The sequence below is a fragment of the Apaloderma vittatum genome, unplaced genomic scaffold, assembly GCF_000703405.1.
Source record: "Apaloderma vittatum isolate BGI_N311 unplaced genomic scaffold, ASM70340v1 scaffold34950, whole genome shotgun sequence".
Taxonomy (NCBI): domain Eukaryota; kingdom Metazoa; phylum Chordata; class Aves; order Trogoniformes; family Trogonidae; genus Apaloderma; species Apaloderma vittatum.
Genome location: NW_009695660.1, coordinates 24,643 through 41,639, shown reverse-complemented (window position 1 = coordinate 41,639; position 16,997 = coordinate 24,643). Strand labels below are relative to the sequence as shown.

The window sequence follows — 16,997 nt, the reverse complement described above, 5'->3', positions numbered from 1 at the left end:
CAAGATGCCAGCAGCCCCTCCACACCCGGTCAGCATCCTGCCGAGCTCCCTGGGCCAGCCATGGGGAGGGTAGCTGGGGAGCTCCTGGTGCTGCGTGGCCAGCTGGGAGGAGAGGCTGCAGGAGGCTCGTGGTCTTGGCTGGGCGTGTGAGCCTGACTAGTCTGAGCACCTGCGAAGGGTGTGCTTGTGTGTGGTGTCTCTCGGGGACGCATCCCCCGCAGGCTTCTATCCACCCATCTGCTTTGCTTGTGGGCGACTCTTTCTTCATGAGAAGATTCCCAAAATCGATACTGTGCCCTCTGTCAAAGCTTGTGGCATCAGTCCCAGGGTGGGTTTGGCCAGGAGCTGCGCAGACTTGGGTGCGCGCTGAACTTCCATTCTCCCAAATCATCCCACCCTCCTGCCTGTCAGAAGGGCCTAAGCTTTAAGCAGCTTTTTCTCATGGAGGGAGACCAGTCACCTTCATGTGCCGGAGCCCAGTGCTGGTGGGAGGGTGTTTCTTCCCCCTTGTGCAAAAAAGCAGTTCGGCATTTTCAGTCTTGGGGTCCCTGAAGAGCCCAGCCTGGCAGTAAGCTGCTTGCAGAGGTGTGCTCTGTCTCTTCCCCAGCCGTGCAGAGAAGCAGCAGCACGCAAGGTGAAGGTGGGCTGCCCAGCTCCACACGCCTTCCTCCTGAGAGGGTTTCCATGCAGCAGCGTGTTCCCTGGTGTGTACCGCTGCCTCCTCCCCAGGCGTATTTCACCTTTTTGCAGCCTCCAGAGGAGCTTGTGCACCTAAAGCACAGAAAATTCAATAGACTCCAGGTAGTGGTCTCAGCCATGCTGAGTTCCCTCACCCCACCACAACCAGCTTTTCTTTTTCCTTTTAAAGTCATCATGCTGGTTTACCCTAGTGCCCGTGTCTGAACAACTGCTAGGAATATGGGCTTGGGAAAGCTTTATTTGCTGACACCATCTGTTTCAGCAAAAATACAGATGCAGATATATCCCCAGAGAAGTGTCTGCACTGGTATAGTTTCTTTGGTCTGGGTGAACAAACCAGACTACCCCTATCCCAGGTATGTTTGCTAGCCGAGCTATAGCAGCTCATTTTTAATATGGCCCAGGCCACAGTGGCGGCTCCTAATAGGTCTGTGGTTAGGAGTTAGGCAGTCCTAAGCTGCATTATTTTTCCCAGAGATTTTTTTACTAGCCTGCTTATTCTCTGCACGCTGCCGACCTGGCAAAGCTGTATGGCAGGAGCCTGCACTTAGTTAGACCCAAAGTCCCACAGGCTTTCTTGTCTTGAGGTATTTTGTCAGATGCAGTGGTGGCGTCAAATCCAGATACATCCTGGCTTATAGTGAAAGACTCTTGTGTGCCAATAAAAAAGTGTTGTCTTTATCTTGTCTACACTTATTTTAGAAAGCAGTTCCTCTGTGTGTCTGCTCCCTTTTCTTAAGGACCCCTTGGAGGATGACTGGTGCTGCACTGGTGTTCATAGGTGTGCAAAAGCTTCTCCCAAACCACTCAGATGAGTAGGTTTCCACCAAAAGTGTTTTCTCTTTCTTCCCGTTTTGTTGCCCCCTCCCAGATATTTAAACTGTAGTAACTTGTGTACATTCATGACGGGAAGTTGAATCTTTGCGAAAATAAAAGTCTTCTGCTCTATGACAGAATCACAGGGTATCTTGTTATCTCCTGACTCCAGGAGCAGCACATTTAACTGATGGATACCATGTGATAGGCAATCAAGCCAGAGTGGCAATTCCTCCTCCCCGCCCACTCTAGAGTATAAATGACAGGGGGGGCTGAGTGCTTACTCCTATAAGAAAGGGAAAATGTCTCATGGTTTGTTTTTGTGGCTTCCCTTTTTCAGCTCTATCTGAACTGTTCTGTCTTGTGCATCTGTATCCATAAGGAGCTTCTTGGTGTTGGGGGTTAGAAAATTTTCTTTCACTAAAGTGTATTCATTCCTTATTTGTGTGCTCACAATGGCCGCTGTGTTACTTTTTTCTTTTTCTTTTTCTTTTTGCAAGCTTGTAGACTTTGTCTCTAAAGCAAGCCCTGGTTTTCTTCATAGTTCATGATTTTTCTTATTCTGTTTTATGAGAACTTGGATTTGGGGTTTTTTTTTTAAGATACTTTTTGGCAGCAAGTATAACTTTGTGCTTTGTAGATTGCCTAAGCTAGGGTCCCTTGGCAGTATTACAAGAAAAGATGTTTATAGCTGATGATAATTACTCTTCCTGCAGTAGAAATGCTTAGAAGCCCCACTAAATGCTCACGTCTTAATTGCAGAGGGTTTATTTGAAGGGAAAAATATCCCACAAGTCTTTTCTCTTTCCTTTCCCCCCCACACTCCTTAATACAATTTAAGGAAAGGAAGTTTCTGAAGTATGTGAATGTTTTTTGCACTCTGATATAAAATCTCGTCATTTTTTGATTAGTTTACTTACTTGCTGTAGAAAAAATCTTACTTTAACCTAAAAAAACCCACCCCAACACTATTTGATTTTTGGCCAAAAAGCAGATAATCTGCCATTTGCACAATGGAAGTTTGAACAAACAAAAATGCCTGCCTGGTTTAATGTGAGTAATAAAAGGAAATAGGTATTAAAACCTATAGGGTTCTTCTTTTGGCTGTTTGGAAATAATACAAGGCATATACAGGAAGGAGGAAAAGGTTTGTATGATGGGTTTATGAAGGCTTCCACCTGCCTTTTCTACCCCAGCAAAACCAGAGAAAACACTGGCCCAGCTTCCACACTGTTGTTATTACGTGATGCAAATCAGATGATTTCTGTGGCCGGGATTGGTTTCAGGAAGCACATGCAAATCAGCTGGTTCTTTATAAAAATTATTATCTTTTTTTCCAAAACTAGTGTGGAAAGAGTTAAAATTCCAATGCAATGGGTAGAAGAACATGAGGGGGTGTCCATCTGAATTTGAATAGATATTCTTCCTTCTTTCACTGGTGTGTATGTTTCGGGAGGAGATGAACGATCCAATGTAAAGTTGACTGTTCCCACCTTTTCTTTCAGCCGTCCCCGAAGGAGAGCGCGGCCCTGGGTGCGGTGGCAGCCATCATTTCAAGGGTAAATGACAAATTTATTGGCATTTGATAAGGATGAGGGGGAATCCGTAGGACCTTGATGGTAAAGTGCTCTGCTTGCTCCTGTGTTGGGGACAGTGCTCTGAAGCACGGCGGCTTCTTGGTGGTCTGCAAGGGGTGTGAGCAATACACATGTGGGAGAGACCCTCTGCCTCCACAGGTGTGCTGGAGGACAGTGTCAAGCTGAGAGCCTCGCCAGCTGATTTGGAAAGCCTGCATAAAGCTTAGGGGAGAGGTGGTTGAGCAACCTTTATCTCCTGTGCAGGAGAGGGGCGATGCGTGTGGCGGAGAACACGGCAGCAAATTGGGGAGGGGGGGAGAGGAATGAGGGGGATGCGAAGAGCAACAGGAGGGAAAGTGCATCCTCGGAGCTGATGAATATTCTAGTAACTGTATGTTGAGGAATCAGAAATTTGAAAGTCTGATGGTTTATTATAATTACACATTCATTTGTGCTGTTTAGTGGAAGCCACATGTGCCTGTTGCCTGGGACTGTGACCTGTTATTAAAATCAGTTGTGCCTCCTTTTCCAGAGATCAAGATGAGCAGTGATGCTGCAGATTCCACAGATACTCGGCATGAACCTGACCAGGTGGAGCCAGGTAAGGAGGATCTGGGATGTGGGGGAGCAGGCAAGGGAGCCTGAGGAGGGAGGAGAAGGGAAATAAAAGGGGGGCACAGGTGCTGGAAGTTTCTATCCATGTGTTGCTCGATTCCTGTTGCTGCTACATTGTGCTCTTCCAACTAGCTTGGGAGTTGACCAAGAATGTGCTCTGGGCTAGGATTGCATTCGTATCTTGATCAGCATGCAAGATCCTTCTGTAACAGCAGTGAATCAGTGTGCGTCTCAGTAATGTCCTCTGTGGTTTGAGCATGGAAATATGTTCAATGTGCTCATGTCTTGCCAAAGGAATAATGTCATTGAGATAGTCTTGGTCTGCTCAATTTAGAACCAACAGCTTTTCATTTTACACGTTTTTGTGTCAGGAACATTTCCTTAGACAAAAGTCCCTGGGGACTAAACCTTTTTTGGCCACGTATATGTAGAAAAATGGGATGGACTTTAGGAATAATCAAATCCAGTAGGTGGTTCCAGAAAAAAATTATTTTGAAGCATGATTGGTTTTCTCATCCCTACTACTCCCACCTGATGGTGGCTCAGACTCTCACTGCTCTGTGGCTTGAAACCCCACTTCTCCTTTAATATAGAAAGCTGAAGAACAGGGTGATCCTTGCAGCTTGTGTTAGCACTGATTTCTGCCGGGTTCCCTACCAACTTCTGCACTGCCCTAAGGTGCAACATACACCAGCAGAAACAGTTTTGTATTTTCTGCACCACTCCTGACTGCCACTGCCTTCAGTGGGCTTTGAAGGCAGGATCTTGAGTCTGTAATTTCACAAAAGCTCGTGGTCAGATTCCTTTTGAGACTAATGAACAGCCGTAAGAAATATTTTTAGTACCCACTAGGCGTAAGAAATTCATATTATTGAAAAATGAGATGTTTATCTGTAGACTTAGAAATAAACACCTTTTAAAACCAAAACTGGTAGAGGCAGTGTAGAAGAATCACTCTTCTTTGAGTAATGAAGAGCCCTAAGCTTGGGGTGAGGGGAATGCATAACAGCAGATTAAAAAATTATGTGGAATGATTTTACTTCTGTCACTTGAGAGAACTTAAAAATAACTTGTTTTTAGTTATTTAAACTGAGCTATTTGACATAATCTATGGTAGAGATAAAATCTATTTTTGTTCACATCTGTGAACTCTGATTGGCTTTGGTCAGGTCAGCTTCTGCCCAGGGCTTTCAGATGACCCCAAGTTGCATTTTGAGATAAATGTTTTCAAGCCACCTAGCAGCAAATATATTCCTGAATCATCAAACTCTTTCAAACAACCCTGGTGGCTGCTATAGGGCCTTACATTGAGAACCAGGCTCTCCTGAGGTGTTTCATGTGTCTTTGCACACAGAGCTGATGGGTAGCACAGCGGAATCAAGGTTATGGAAGGCTGTACTGAGCGTCATTACTTCATTTTGGTATTGGCTGTTACTAAATATAGCGGGAGATTCCAGCTGCTGATGTAGTAGTCAATAGTATTAAATAGGTGAGAAGCTGGCACCACAGTTGACTGGGTAAAATATTTTTTTTTCAGCTTAACCTTCCCAGACAGCCATTAGTGTTAGCTGTAGCACCCCTTTCTAGTGGCAATTGAGAAAAGAAAGCAGAGAAGTGAAGTCAATTTGTTTTAAAATAATAAAAATGTTTGCAGCAGCATTAGCTCTGCTCTAGGAGCCTTGAAATCAAGCAGGGAAATCAGAACAAGTAAATCCCCTTCATTTGCACAAGTGACGCTTCCCTGCGGACTGATACAAGGAACCTCTTTAAATTATTCTTATTTCTAATGCAGTCCTTGTGACTGGCTGATCCGTTCAGGATCTTCAGACATCACCTCACCAGCCCTCGTGCGGGCTGACTGCTCCCTTGCAAGATCCTCAGAGAAGAGGGTGGCCAGGCAGGACCTGGCTCTCCTGCTCAGCTGTGTGCGTGTTAGTTCAGGTGCTGCAAAGGGGCACGTCAGCCCCGCTGGCAATCCTCACCAGCCAAGCCCGCAGAGGGTCTGCCTCGACGCTTTACCTAAAACCTCTACGCATCTTTGTTGGGTGCTTTTATTTCTTTTCCCCTCTTTCCGACCATTCTGTTTATAAACAACCAAGCTCTTTGTACTGAACTTCCCTGGAAGTTTTTATTTTCACCTTATACACATCGTTAGAGGAATATTTACTGCAACACCTAATAGTTTAGTGTTTTGTTTACTATCTTCATGTGGGAAATCTGTCTTCCAGTGACTCATTAATTGAAGGCCCATTTCCTAATGAATTGGACCAACAAGCACAGCTCCCCAGGACTCTTACCCCCCAAAGGAGGGGGTAGTTACCAAAGTAACAATATTACATATTAAAAAGCATGGAAATTGTTCTAGGTACCTATTTACAAAGGCCTTTCATCACCAAAAGATGCAGACTGGCTCCAAAAAGGAATTGAAGGCAAAAAAAATACTGGAGGGAGTTGGGTGCCAAAATGTTTTTGTAAACCAAGCCCTTGATCTAAACTGATGCTTAAAGATCTGATGGGAAGTGTCAGTAGCAAAAGCATAATCTCATCCTTTCATATCTCTGCCAGTTCTAGGCTTAGAGGGGAAAAAAGGGGTAATTTGGGGCATTGTTTTACTTTGAAAGTATTTAAAGTAATCGTGGGGGGTTTTCTTTCTTGAGAAAATTGTCAAAATTGTTCATCTTTCGTAGGAGGTTAGGAAAGCTAAGCTTTTCTTTTTTTTTTCTTTTTCATCCACACCAGTTTTGTAGAAAATGCTTCAAAGCTTTTTAGTAACGTGTTCTCCAAACCCTCATGTTTGTTTCATTCCACCCCCACCACATCTACTCGTTGTAGTGAAATTTTGCCATTTAAAAAAAAGCCCTGATTTAAAAAAAAACTAAAGAATCTAAGGAATATCACCAACCCTGCCAGGTCCTGTGAAACAACTTTGATTCTGCCCTTTTTTTTTTTTTTTTATCCCGCTGCTTGCGGCGAGGGGGAAGAGGGGAGTAGGCACGAGTTTGTCCTGTGAGGGCTGGACTGTCTTTCCCCATTGCCTGGGAGCTATGCGGGTCAGCCCCAGCCCAGGTCACCTCTGCCCTCTGAGGGTCCTCTCCCCCCTTCCCTGTGTGACGACAGTGGGGTCTAATGCCTGGCGTGTGGCAGCTCTGGCCGGGCTTGCAGGCAGTCCCGCTGACTCCATGGGGGGTAATGACAAGCATGAGTTTTATACTTGGCTGCAAGCTCTTTTCATCTTTTTAAACTGATGAAAGCCATGCCAGCAAGTTCTGGGTTGATTTTTTTTATGGGAACTGTGGGGGCTTGGCACTGCAGAGTGTCGCCCCTGGTCTTCAAGCCGAGAGGCAGAGATCTCCCCCTTCTTGTGGTTTATCTAAGCCCTCGGTATCTGATGCAACAAAATGCTGAGGTGGGACTTGCCTCTGTCTGTCTGTTTGTTTGTGTCAGACACTTGTTCCCCGTTTATCTGCTTGATCAAAACAGGTTACACCAAGCAAAGCTACTTCCCTTTGATTTCATCTGTTGAGGCTATGGGGGGGAAGCCAAAGCTTTAACAAAAGGGCGATAGGGAAGCTCTTCAAACACAACCATCGGTAACTGAATAGCTGCAGGCGCTCCGAACATCTTCCCTCCCCACCCTGTAACGCGGGGAACTGGCCAGGCTGCCAGGAGCCCAGGGCGGGGTGTGCGATGGGCACCCCAGCCCAGGGGAGAAGAGCTGGGGTGTGTTCGTGTGGGTGCAAGACAGGACAGCCCTGCAGCGTTATCGCTGCCGCGGGAGCAGCTGGTATCACTCTCCGGGAAACTGGTGTTTGGCCGACCCGGCAGCTTCACCTGGTTTGGATGGGTCTGGGGTCTGGAGCAGCAGCAGCCAGGGAGAGGAGTGTGGCTTCACAGGGAGGGCACACGGAGCCGAGAATCTGGGCTCTTGGCCTGCTGCTGGCCCTGGTGGCAATGGTAGCAGGGTTATCCAAACCTCATAGCCTGGGTAACCTATCTGAGTGCATTAGGGAGCAATAAAGCAGATGGGCTCTCTCTGAGGGTAAGAAAGACCCTTCCCTTTAAACCTTCTTAGGGTGATAAGGAGATATGATGGATCTGTCCCTTTAGTCTTTAGTGTCCTTCAATCTCAGTCAGCTTGTGCCTGTGAAAGGATGCCAGCCCGAGACGCCTTCCTCCTCTTCTGCCACAGGACACCACAACTTCCATCCAAGCAAAAACTCCTCCCAGTATCCCAGCTTCTACGTTGGTTCATTTTGCATTAAATCCATATCAGGGCAGCTGGAAAAACAGAGACCTTGTCACAGTCTGTCTCTCTGCCACACGCTCCCTGTACAAGCATGTTTAAGTCTATCTCTGTTCCTCAGCTCTGAAGTTAGGGTCCTCAACTCTTCTCCCACCTTTTTGCCAGGTTGTAACCTCTTTGATACAGGTGTTCTCCTCAGGGATGGGTACAACTCTGGGCAGAACGGAGCCCTGATTTCTGCTGGGCTCTGGGAAGGCTGTTGTTCCCTGCATTGTAAATGCAGGTGTTTGGCTAGGGTCTCTTTTAAAAGTGATGGCTCACGGTAGAGTGGGGTGTGAAGCCTCTGACCTCTGCATTGGCTTCTAACTCGGGCAAAAGGGAACATGCACAAGCGAGGGATGGGAGATGAGCTGGTGGGGGCTCCGGCTGTGCTGCTCCGTGCACGGGGCTCTCCTTGTTGCGCTCAGCAGGCAAGCTAAGGGCTGCACAGCCTGAGCTGGTTTTTTTTGTTATTTTGCCTTTTGTTGTTACCTCTTCAGATCTCACTGGAAACAGATTGCCAGGCCAAAGTCTTTTGAGGAAACTTGGCCTTCCCCGGCCCCACACTGAGCCTAGTCCTTGGCTACGCCTTTGGTCTCTGAGGCTGGCTCTCCCTCGTGAAACTTTCCTCAAAGCCTCCAGGATTTCTCTTGTCTCTTCCCCCTGCAGCCATGCACAGCCCCAGGACAAGTACAGAATAAATGAAAGCAGCAGCAGTCGGGCTGGAAACAGCTGGTTGCTATGGCAATTGGGCCTGCTCAGGATTTGCATAAGGCTGATGATTTTCATAGCACAGCCACATTTAAGGCAAGCAAGAGAAATTTCCATATTCCCAGCTCCGAGTCAGTTGGGGCGTGGGGGAGGCCAGGAGGGGGATATTTGAAATTCAAATGAAGGTGATTAGGGTTTGAGGTTGGGTTATTTTATTTTTTTTTCTTAAACATCCCATTATGGAAGAGGATAAAAAAGGATGGGGAGGGGAAAGGGGAACAAAAGGCTGGTTTGACTTGAATTAGAGGGGCAAAGGAAGAGCTGGTCTGATCTGCCTCTTGCCTCTGGTCTAGCAGAAGAGACTTGCCCTCTCCCAACACCTGCAGGTGAAATGTTTTCCGTGGGAACAACTGCTGCCCTCAGGTTTCCTTCTGGAAACTGCCCGAATCTCCCACACTTGCTGTCCTGCTTTCTCCCCCTGCTCCCTGCCTCACATGAAGGGTACTTTGCCCTCAGAGCTGCAGTGGGACTAGGAGACGGGATTTCTCTGAGACATTGCTGACAAAGGAAAGGCGTTTTTATAACCCAGGGGTTTCCACCCAAATGAAACTCTTGAGTCTTCAGTGAAAGCTTCCCCTGAAGTCTGTAGCTGTCTGACTGAGTCAGCACAGATTCACTTTTCTCTCTAACCAGTCTTAACTTTCCCACGGAGGTACTCTGATGCCCTGATTTGGTCTGTTTGTGTCTATAGAGCAAAAAGTTAACAGGAAAATTGCAGCCTTATCTTGTCTGCCTCAAAAATGCCCCATCTCGTTCACACTTTCACCTGCTCTCTTTAAAAAGCACTGCTAAAAGTAAGCCTTGGGAACAGCAAGCATCCCAGCAGGGCACGTAAAAATCCAGGGAACTGACTGGTGTCTGCAGAGCTTCAGATTCTGTTCCCCAGTGCCACTGGACCCAGCTGGAAGGAATCAGGTGCAGCCACTTAAATGGAGAGAAGGGTATTTAAGGGAGCTGTTACCACCCAGGGCTTTTTCTGCTGGTTCTGGAGAAGTTGTTGGTCTGACTGCTGGGAACAGTAGCAGGGCGCTTGTGACTTAGTATTTGCTCGAGTGTTCAAAGTGAATTGAAAACCTGAAGAGTGTTATTTGATGCTTGATAGAACCACATCCTTCTCATGCAGGTGAGAGTTTTGTTTAATTTACAACATGGAGGTCAAGTATTGTTCATAATAATCCTTGCCACTCTTTTCTTTACCCACTCTTGGGTAATCTTGTGACTACACGTGTTGTTTGAGGGGAGAGATTTGACTTTTGTCTCTGTTTATGTGAACAAGTTAATTTCTCAGCTCCTAGAAAATGTACCTTGAAAGGGGGTCTGCATCCGGGCTGCTTGGGCAATCTGTAGTGGCACTGTGCTTTGTCAACTGGAGTGCTAAAATCTGCAGCGTAGGTGAGATTAATCTTAATTTTAGTTATTCAATACTCTAAGGCTGAAGTCTGACCTACTCACCCCAGGCTTCTTGTACAGTCAATGATGAAAATAGGTATCTCCAGAAGGTGATTCATCTCTCTGCCATCTATCTCGAGGGTGAGAGGAATTGCCCTCTGGAAGTGCCTGCTTCCTCTCCATGGCTGTAAAGGGAGCCTAGAGCAATTGGCTCAGAATTAGGCACCTAAAAGTTAGACATCTAAGCCCAGGCAGCTGAATCCCCTGCCTGGTGTCTGCCTGGCACTGTTCCTCCATTGCTGTTCAGCTGTTCTGAATTTCCCTCCCAAAAGCACGCGGCAGAAAACTGATTCCCTGTGGGAATTCCCCAACACCTGTTAAAGATTGAAATCACCTTCTAATTCCCTTGTCCCTTCTGTGCAGTTGAGATCAAACTGTGAGGTGAATTAAGCGTGTAGTTGGGTGGGAACGAGGATAAGGTTAACCTTCTGGCTGCAGCCTTGTTTTTATCATTGGGTGGAAAGCCACGGGCGGCTGTCACTCCCCGTAGGTGACATCTGCACGTTGCTGCATGTGTTTGCTTTGCACATTACAATCTTGATTTTACTTTTCTCTCGTTACGGCACTTTTATCCTCAAGGGGTGGACTGGCTTGGTGACTTCCAGTGGGAGTCGTGTCAGTTCTGATAGAGCACTTGTCTTTGGTTTCCAGAGCAAATGCTGCATTCCAGCTAGGGGGAACAGCAGCGGGTGGGGGGAAGCTGTCCAGAACTGTTCTGCTGCTCCCATCCCCAGAGAAAGCTCCCCAGGCAAACTCGCACCAGATCTGATGCCAGTGCTATGCAAAACAGCTGCCAGGTGAACCAAGGAGAGCAGCACAGTCCTTGTCTGCTGTGCTCTGGAGAGCCAGCTGAGCTTATCACTGCCTTTTTGCCCCGTCTGGAAAACCCTTAAGGAGGTGAATGAAGGCTTGTTTGATAGGGAGGCCCCTGGGAACTTTAGTGCAAGGGGCTCCAAGCGATCTTTCTTCATTTAAATCCAAGGGCTTCCCTAGTTTGATGCAATTTGAGGAGTCGAGGACTGTGTCTAGCAGGCTCTGGAGACTTTGGATCCCATTGTGTCTGGCTGGTGTAGCAAGAGGCAAGGTGTTGGCTGGTGTGAAACTCCATTAAAAGTACTGGAGTTCTGGCAGTTTACAGCAGCTGAGAATCTGCTGCCACTTACACTTTTCTTTCTTTTTATCTCCTGGAGCTAGAAAAGATTAAATCTTAAGTGCAGGTCCTTGTTGTTTGAACAGCCTGTTCCTTTAAGGAGAGAAATGACTACTTCAGTGTGAGTCCTGATGTTGATAGAAACTGGGAAGAAACTGACTGTTTTCAAAATATTTGTAGCAAAGTTACTGATTTAACTGAAACTAATTCTGTTTTCAAAATATTTGTAGCAAAGTTACTGATTTAACTGAAGGAGGAGAGTTATTATCCCTATCACACCCAAACCTTGGCTTGCAGCTGGAATCATTTTAATTTTGCTCTAACGCAGGCTTTTACTGAAATAGAAAAAGACAGATTTGTTTGCAAATAAATCTGTGAACAAACACTCGCTGGTCCTGCTCAAACCTTGAAGAGATTTGTGTATCCAGCTCCCATTTACATAACCACTGGGAGTAGAAATCACCTCGCCCAGTTTTAAATATCTCGCTATTGGACAACTAAGTCTGAACTAGTTGCCCCCGGGTCCCTTTGCAGTCAATAAAGAGGAATAGTCATCTCCAGAGGGCCATTCATCTCAGCTTCAGATAGGCGTCTAAGATAGGTCAGATGAATGGCCTCTGGAGGTGCCTATTTCTCCTCGCTGTCTACCAAGACAGCCCGGGGCAGGTATCTCAGACTTAGACGCCCAAGCTGCGACCGAGTTAATGTCGATCTTCATGCATATTTCCACTGTCACAAAATGCCTGGCTGCTGATCCGCAGAGGGGCATGAAAGAGTACAGAGGGTAGGGCTTGGAGGAAGCTGTATCTGGCCTTGTAGGAGAGGAAGGGGGAAAAGAAAGGCAGAGGTCTCTCAGCTGCATGTACTTGTGAAGGGAGGAAAAGCAAGAGGAGGTAGGAATATGCTGGAGAACTTGAGCCTGGTGGTAGGGATGTGGAGTGAAGCTCTGTTCCAGCTGTGCAGCTCGAGTTCCAGGTTTTGGGGTGTATGGCGGTGAGTCAGAGCCATCATCCCTGGGACCTAGGGATTTCCCTCAAGGTCTTTGAATCTTGCCTCATCGACATTTGAACGTGAGCAAAAGTTTTGTATCCAAGAAACCAGAAGATTGCCTTTTCCTTCCTGTTCTATTTTAGCAACTGGGAACTTTATTTCCTCGTCCTCTCCTCTCCTCCTTGCCTTTCTTCCCTTTAGCTACTGCCTTTAGATTGTATCAACCCCCGTGGGTTTCAAAGGTAGAAACTGCAGGCCTTGAAGATCCTCACGCAGTCCTGCTCAGGTGTGTGGATACTGATTGTGATCATCTATTAACACTATCAGCATTCCCATCATTATATGTGCAGTTGTTGGCTCTTGGGGCGTAAGGGCTGGAACGCAATGAATGAACAAATTCCTTGGGTGGGAGCAGCTGGAGAGAGGTGGTCAGGGAGCAGATGGTTACAGCGAGAGGCACGGGAGCACGCTGCAAGTTGGAGGTTGTAGCAGAGTAGGGAATCACATGGAAGCAGATAAAGACCTGAGATTGGGAAGAGAAAAAGCTTTGAGAAGCAGGTCAGGAGGAAGACAGGAAACGAGGGCAGGCTCCAGCACAGCAGAAATGCAGACAGGCTGGGGGAAAAGGTGCAGAGAGAGGTCTGGGTTGAGTTGCAGACAGGGAGAAGGCAGAGGAGATTTCAGAGCAGGGGAACAGCAGCTTGTTCTGCTGTGAAATAGCTTGGCATTGTTTGATAGCAAAGACCTACAGCTCAGCCTAACAAGAGCAACAAAGGCAGCTCAGTTTCCACAGTCAATGCTGTTAACACATTGCAGATAAAATCTCCAGAGCTGTTTCTAGATAGCAGAGCACAGGGTGCCGTGAAATTGTTATCGTTGACTCTAAAATATTTTGCCATCTATGAATAATTGTACCAAGCATGCTGCCCCTGAGGATCGCAAAGAACCATGCTGATCCACCTGGGAATGTTTCATATACGGTGCAAGCTGAAAAATTACGTGCTAGATTAGGGTAGGGGCTTGTCCAGCTGAAAAAAGCAAGTCAATGGGAGAGTTGGATTTGCACTCCTGCCTGCATGGCCTCTCTTAATTACTTGCCAACTTTTTGCAAGAGGGACAGGAACTATTGAAAAATGTGATGTGTTGAAGCTTGATCAGATCACAGGGCACAGACTGTGCTTTATGGGGAGCGTTACACAGGGGGGAAAAAAAACAGGAGGCGGCGGCCCTGGGTGCTTGTGCCAGTGGGATGTGAACAATTTAAGACTGTTTATCACAAACTGAGTTGGACTGGGAGAGAAAGGCTTAGAGAACGGATTGCAAAGGGAAGGGGTTTCTTGGGGTTGCCTTTGCAACTAAAGAGGCTTCATGGAATCCCTTAAAGCATTCATATCTGTGGAGTGTACAACCTTTCCTCTGTGATGTTCTTGATGAGTTTGGCAGGTGTGATGGGGGGGGAATGTTTATCATCAAAGGGAATGAGTGAGGGCCTGTGCAGTACCTTCAGGCTGAAACCTGTCTGATTTTTTCCCCCTGTGCCTGCCAATCTTTTTTGGAATCAAGGAGACGCCTCTTGAGCACAACCCCACGGCACCCTCTGTTCCTTTAGATATCCCGTAATTACCCAGTGCCACATGGGTTCCTGAAGATCCCTGGTTTAGAGCCTCGGCCACCTGTTTGCTAGCCTCTCCCACAGTTAGGTCTGGCTTTTTATGTACAATGCCGTGGTCCTGGATTTTCCTGGAGATTTGTTAACGTCCTCCAGCTCACCTCTGCTGGAATCTCCCTTACAGCCAGTGAGCTTTCCCCCACCCTTGTTGCTCGGCCAGGTATCTCCCAGGCAGAAGCACTTCTCTTATACTTCAGCAAAGGCTGATATCACAAACACTGCAAAAGCTGCCTTCAGACTTTCATTGCTGCATTCGCATTGACTCCACCGTCCTCCTCCTCTCCTCGTTCTTACAGTAGGCTGAGCTGGGCTAGCAGCATGGTTATGTGTGTTCTAAGTTCTGGAACATTTACATCAATGTGACTGTCATTAATACTGAGATATTTTTCTGTTTGTTTCATTGTAGGAAATGAACAGAATGGACTGGACTTTAACAGGCAGGTAAGATGCTCCCTGGATTACCAGGTACTCTCCTGCTTTCTTGAATTACTGTTTTATAACTGCTCATCTTGCTGAGTCCCAGGCAGCTACTGCTAAGAGATAAAAACTGTTAGGTCAGAAGCTACCATTAAACAGGCCACATAAGTTCTTCCTAGTTTCTTTTGTGGGATAGAGTGACAGATTAAACTTTTGATTTCTAGGCCTTCCTATTTCATAGAAGTTCAGTTAATTACAGAGTTTCTTCAAATCACTCCTTGCTTGAGGCTTTTTATGTCTTTTTATTTTTCTTTGTCATTTAGAAACAAAAGGGACCTCAGTTACACTGGCAAATGTGCAAATTCTGCCCCAAAGCCCCATGCATTTCTACTCCTTGTGACACTGTCACTGAAGGCACTGTGGTATGCAAGCCTGAGAGCACAGGGCTGACTCACAGGAGTATCAGCAAGGTCTAAAGATGAGGTGGTTTGAGGTCTTGGAGTGCATAGGTCAAGACCAGGCCTGCCTACAGCAGCAGATTCCTCTTTGCAAGATAGTGAGGAAAGGGACAGCAGAGAAAAGCAAGTGCTTCTTGCAGGGCAAGCAATTGCAAATGAACCTGTGAGGGACCATTGTTTTTGTTGTATCTGCTGTTACCCTCCTGCTTCATACAGCTGAAAGCAACTCCTGTCCCACTGAGTGTCTGCAGTTTCATATGGGGCTCTAAGAAATCCCTGAATCTCACTTGAGAATTGCAAGGGCAGGAAGGCAACGTTCTTCCAGAATGTATAGATCTTGAATCTGTGCAGAGACGTGAGAAAAGGCTCTCCAGCTAAGGACTCCTGTGGCCATCAGTGGAGCTGGACTCAGACCTTGTAAAGAAAAAGAGGAGGTCTAGACCCACTGGTCTGCTGCAGGGCTCCAGGGCTGACTGGGGAGCTGGAGTGAAGAAAGAAAAAGGGGCTGTAACTCCACAGGCAGTCATTTGCGTCTGAGGCAAATGTTGGCACGCTTAACAGTACAGCAACCTATCTGCTCCCAGCCCTGCATTCCCCGAGTTCAAGGGTTGCAATCCTTTGCAGAGACTTCCTGCTAGCAGCAGGTGGGCAGCTGAAGCTTCTCAAGGTGACTTTTCTCTCCTTTAGGCTTGCCTTGGTGGCTCTTGTCTGACAGATGTCAGCAAGTTGCTGTTTGGTTGGTTGGTTTGGCTGCTCTGGTTTTGGGTGGGTCGTAACTTCCTATCAAAGGTGTCTTAACACGTTCAGCCATCTTCCAGGCTTTTGGAATACCCAGCTGCAAACAAAAAGTCTTGTGTCTCCAGCTCTGTGGATTGCAGAGCCCAAAGCACAGGCTTTCTACACGCCAAGAGAATAATCCAGTCTGCTTATAACTAGTGATAAAAGAAAATTCCCTCAAGATAGAAATAAGCTATGAAAGTACAAGATTGTTACATGTTGCAAACTTTTCCTATGGCAACACCGCAAAGATGTTAGAACTGGAAACTGAGCTGAGGTTAATCAAGGAAATGTTATTGACTGTGGCAAAGCGAAGCTGATTTACACCCACTGATGCCTTGACCCATTATCTTGAAGGTCCTTGTTCTCTGCATGTCACAGAATGAGCAGATACTGGTAAAATTGTGAGGGCAGACAGTCTCACAGTCAGTTGAATTTGGGCCAGACTCTGCTTGATAGAAATATCCTCCTCTGGAAAAAAAAAGCTTATGGTTGTATGACAGTCTTCTGCAGCAGTCACTTCCCAGTTCTGTTTTTCTCCTTCTACCAAAGGGGTACCACAAAATCCCCTTCATTTGTGCCAGCACATCTGTCTGTGCAACTGAGTAGCAAGCCTGACGGGGGATTTATTAGGATTTAAAAAGGAAAAGCCCGTGAACAAGCTAATTTTAATGCGGCTTTTTTAAACTGGTCCAGTTCCCCAGAACACAGGTAGCACCTGGAGAAGGGGTTTTGCGGTGATGTCAGGACGGGGGTGTGGCAGTCCATGTGAGTGGACACAGGGATGTACAAATGGCTCTTTGTCTCCCTCTCTTGGCTCTCCCGAGGCCATGTGAAGACTTAGGCCATTACTGTTACTACTTGGAATGAGCATGAGCCAAAATGTATATGGGTTGTGTACTCACGTTTTGGGTTGACCTCAGCTATTGGTGAATTTACCTTCAATTCAGCAAATAGATTTCAAACGACGAGAAAAAAGGAGGAGGGAGATAGGGAAATAACAAAATGTTTTCATGTAAGATCAGGTGCTGAGCTCTTTCATTAGGAGTGGAGGTTGGTGGGTTTGTTTTTTTTTTAATTTTGGTTTGAGGTTGGTTTGGGGTGGCTTTTTTTTTTTTTTCTTCTTACCTTGCAATTCAAGTTTTCAAACTGAAGCTGAAGAAGTATGGTTTGAAACCCAACTCCAAACTGAACGCAAGAGCTGCTAAGCTCTTTTTGACTTTATTTGGAGTGCTGGCTGCTAATCACTTTGAAGATCGTAAATCTCGCATCATTTAAGCCTCTCCCCCAGTCTTTGTAGATGGCCTACATTTCAGGTCTGTTTCCC

General features: G+C 46.6%; 1 protein-coding gene across 1 annotated transcript in view; it reads left to right on the top strand.

The window, feature by feature from the left end:
* Positions 1 to 16,997, top strand: part of POU2F3 (POU class 2 homeobox 3) — a 37,922-nt gene that overhangs the window by 1,202 nt on the left and 19,723 nt on the right. The window contains exons 2-3 of the mRNA XM_009872072.1: positions 3,625 to 3,693; positions 14,425 to 14,459. Of these exons, the coding sequence (XP_009870374.1) occupies positions 3,625 to 3,693; positions 14,425 to 14,459 (104 nt within the window). The remainder of the gene's footprint in view (positions 1 to 3,624; positions 3,694 to 14,424; positions 14,460 to 16,997) is intronic.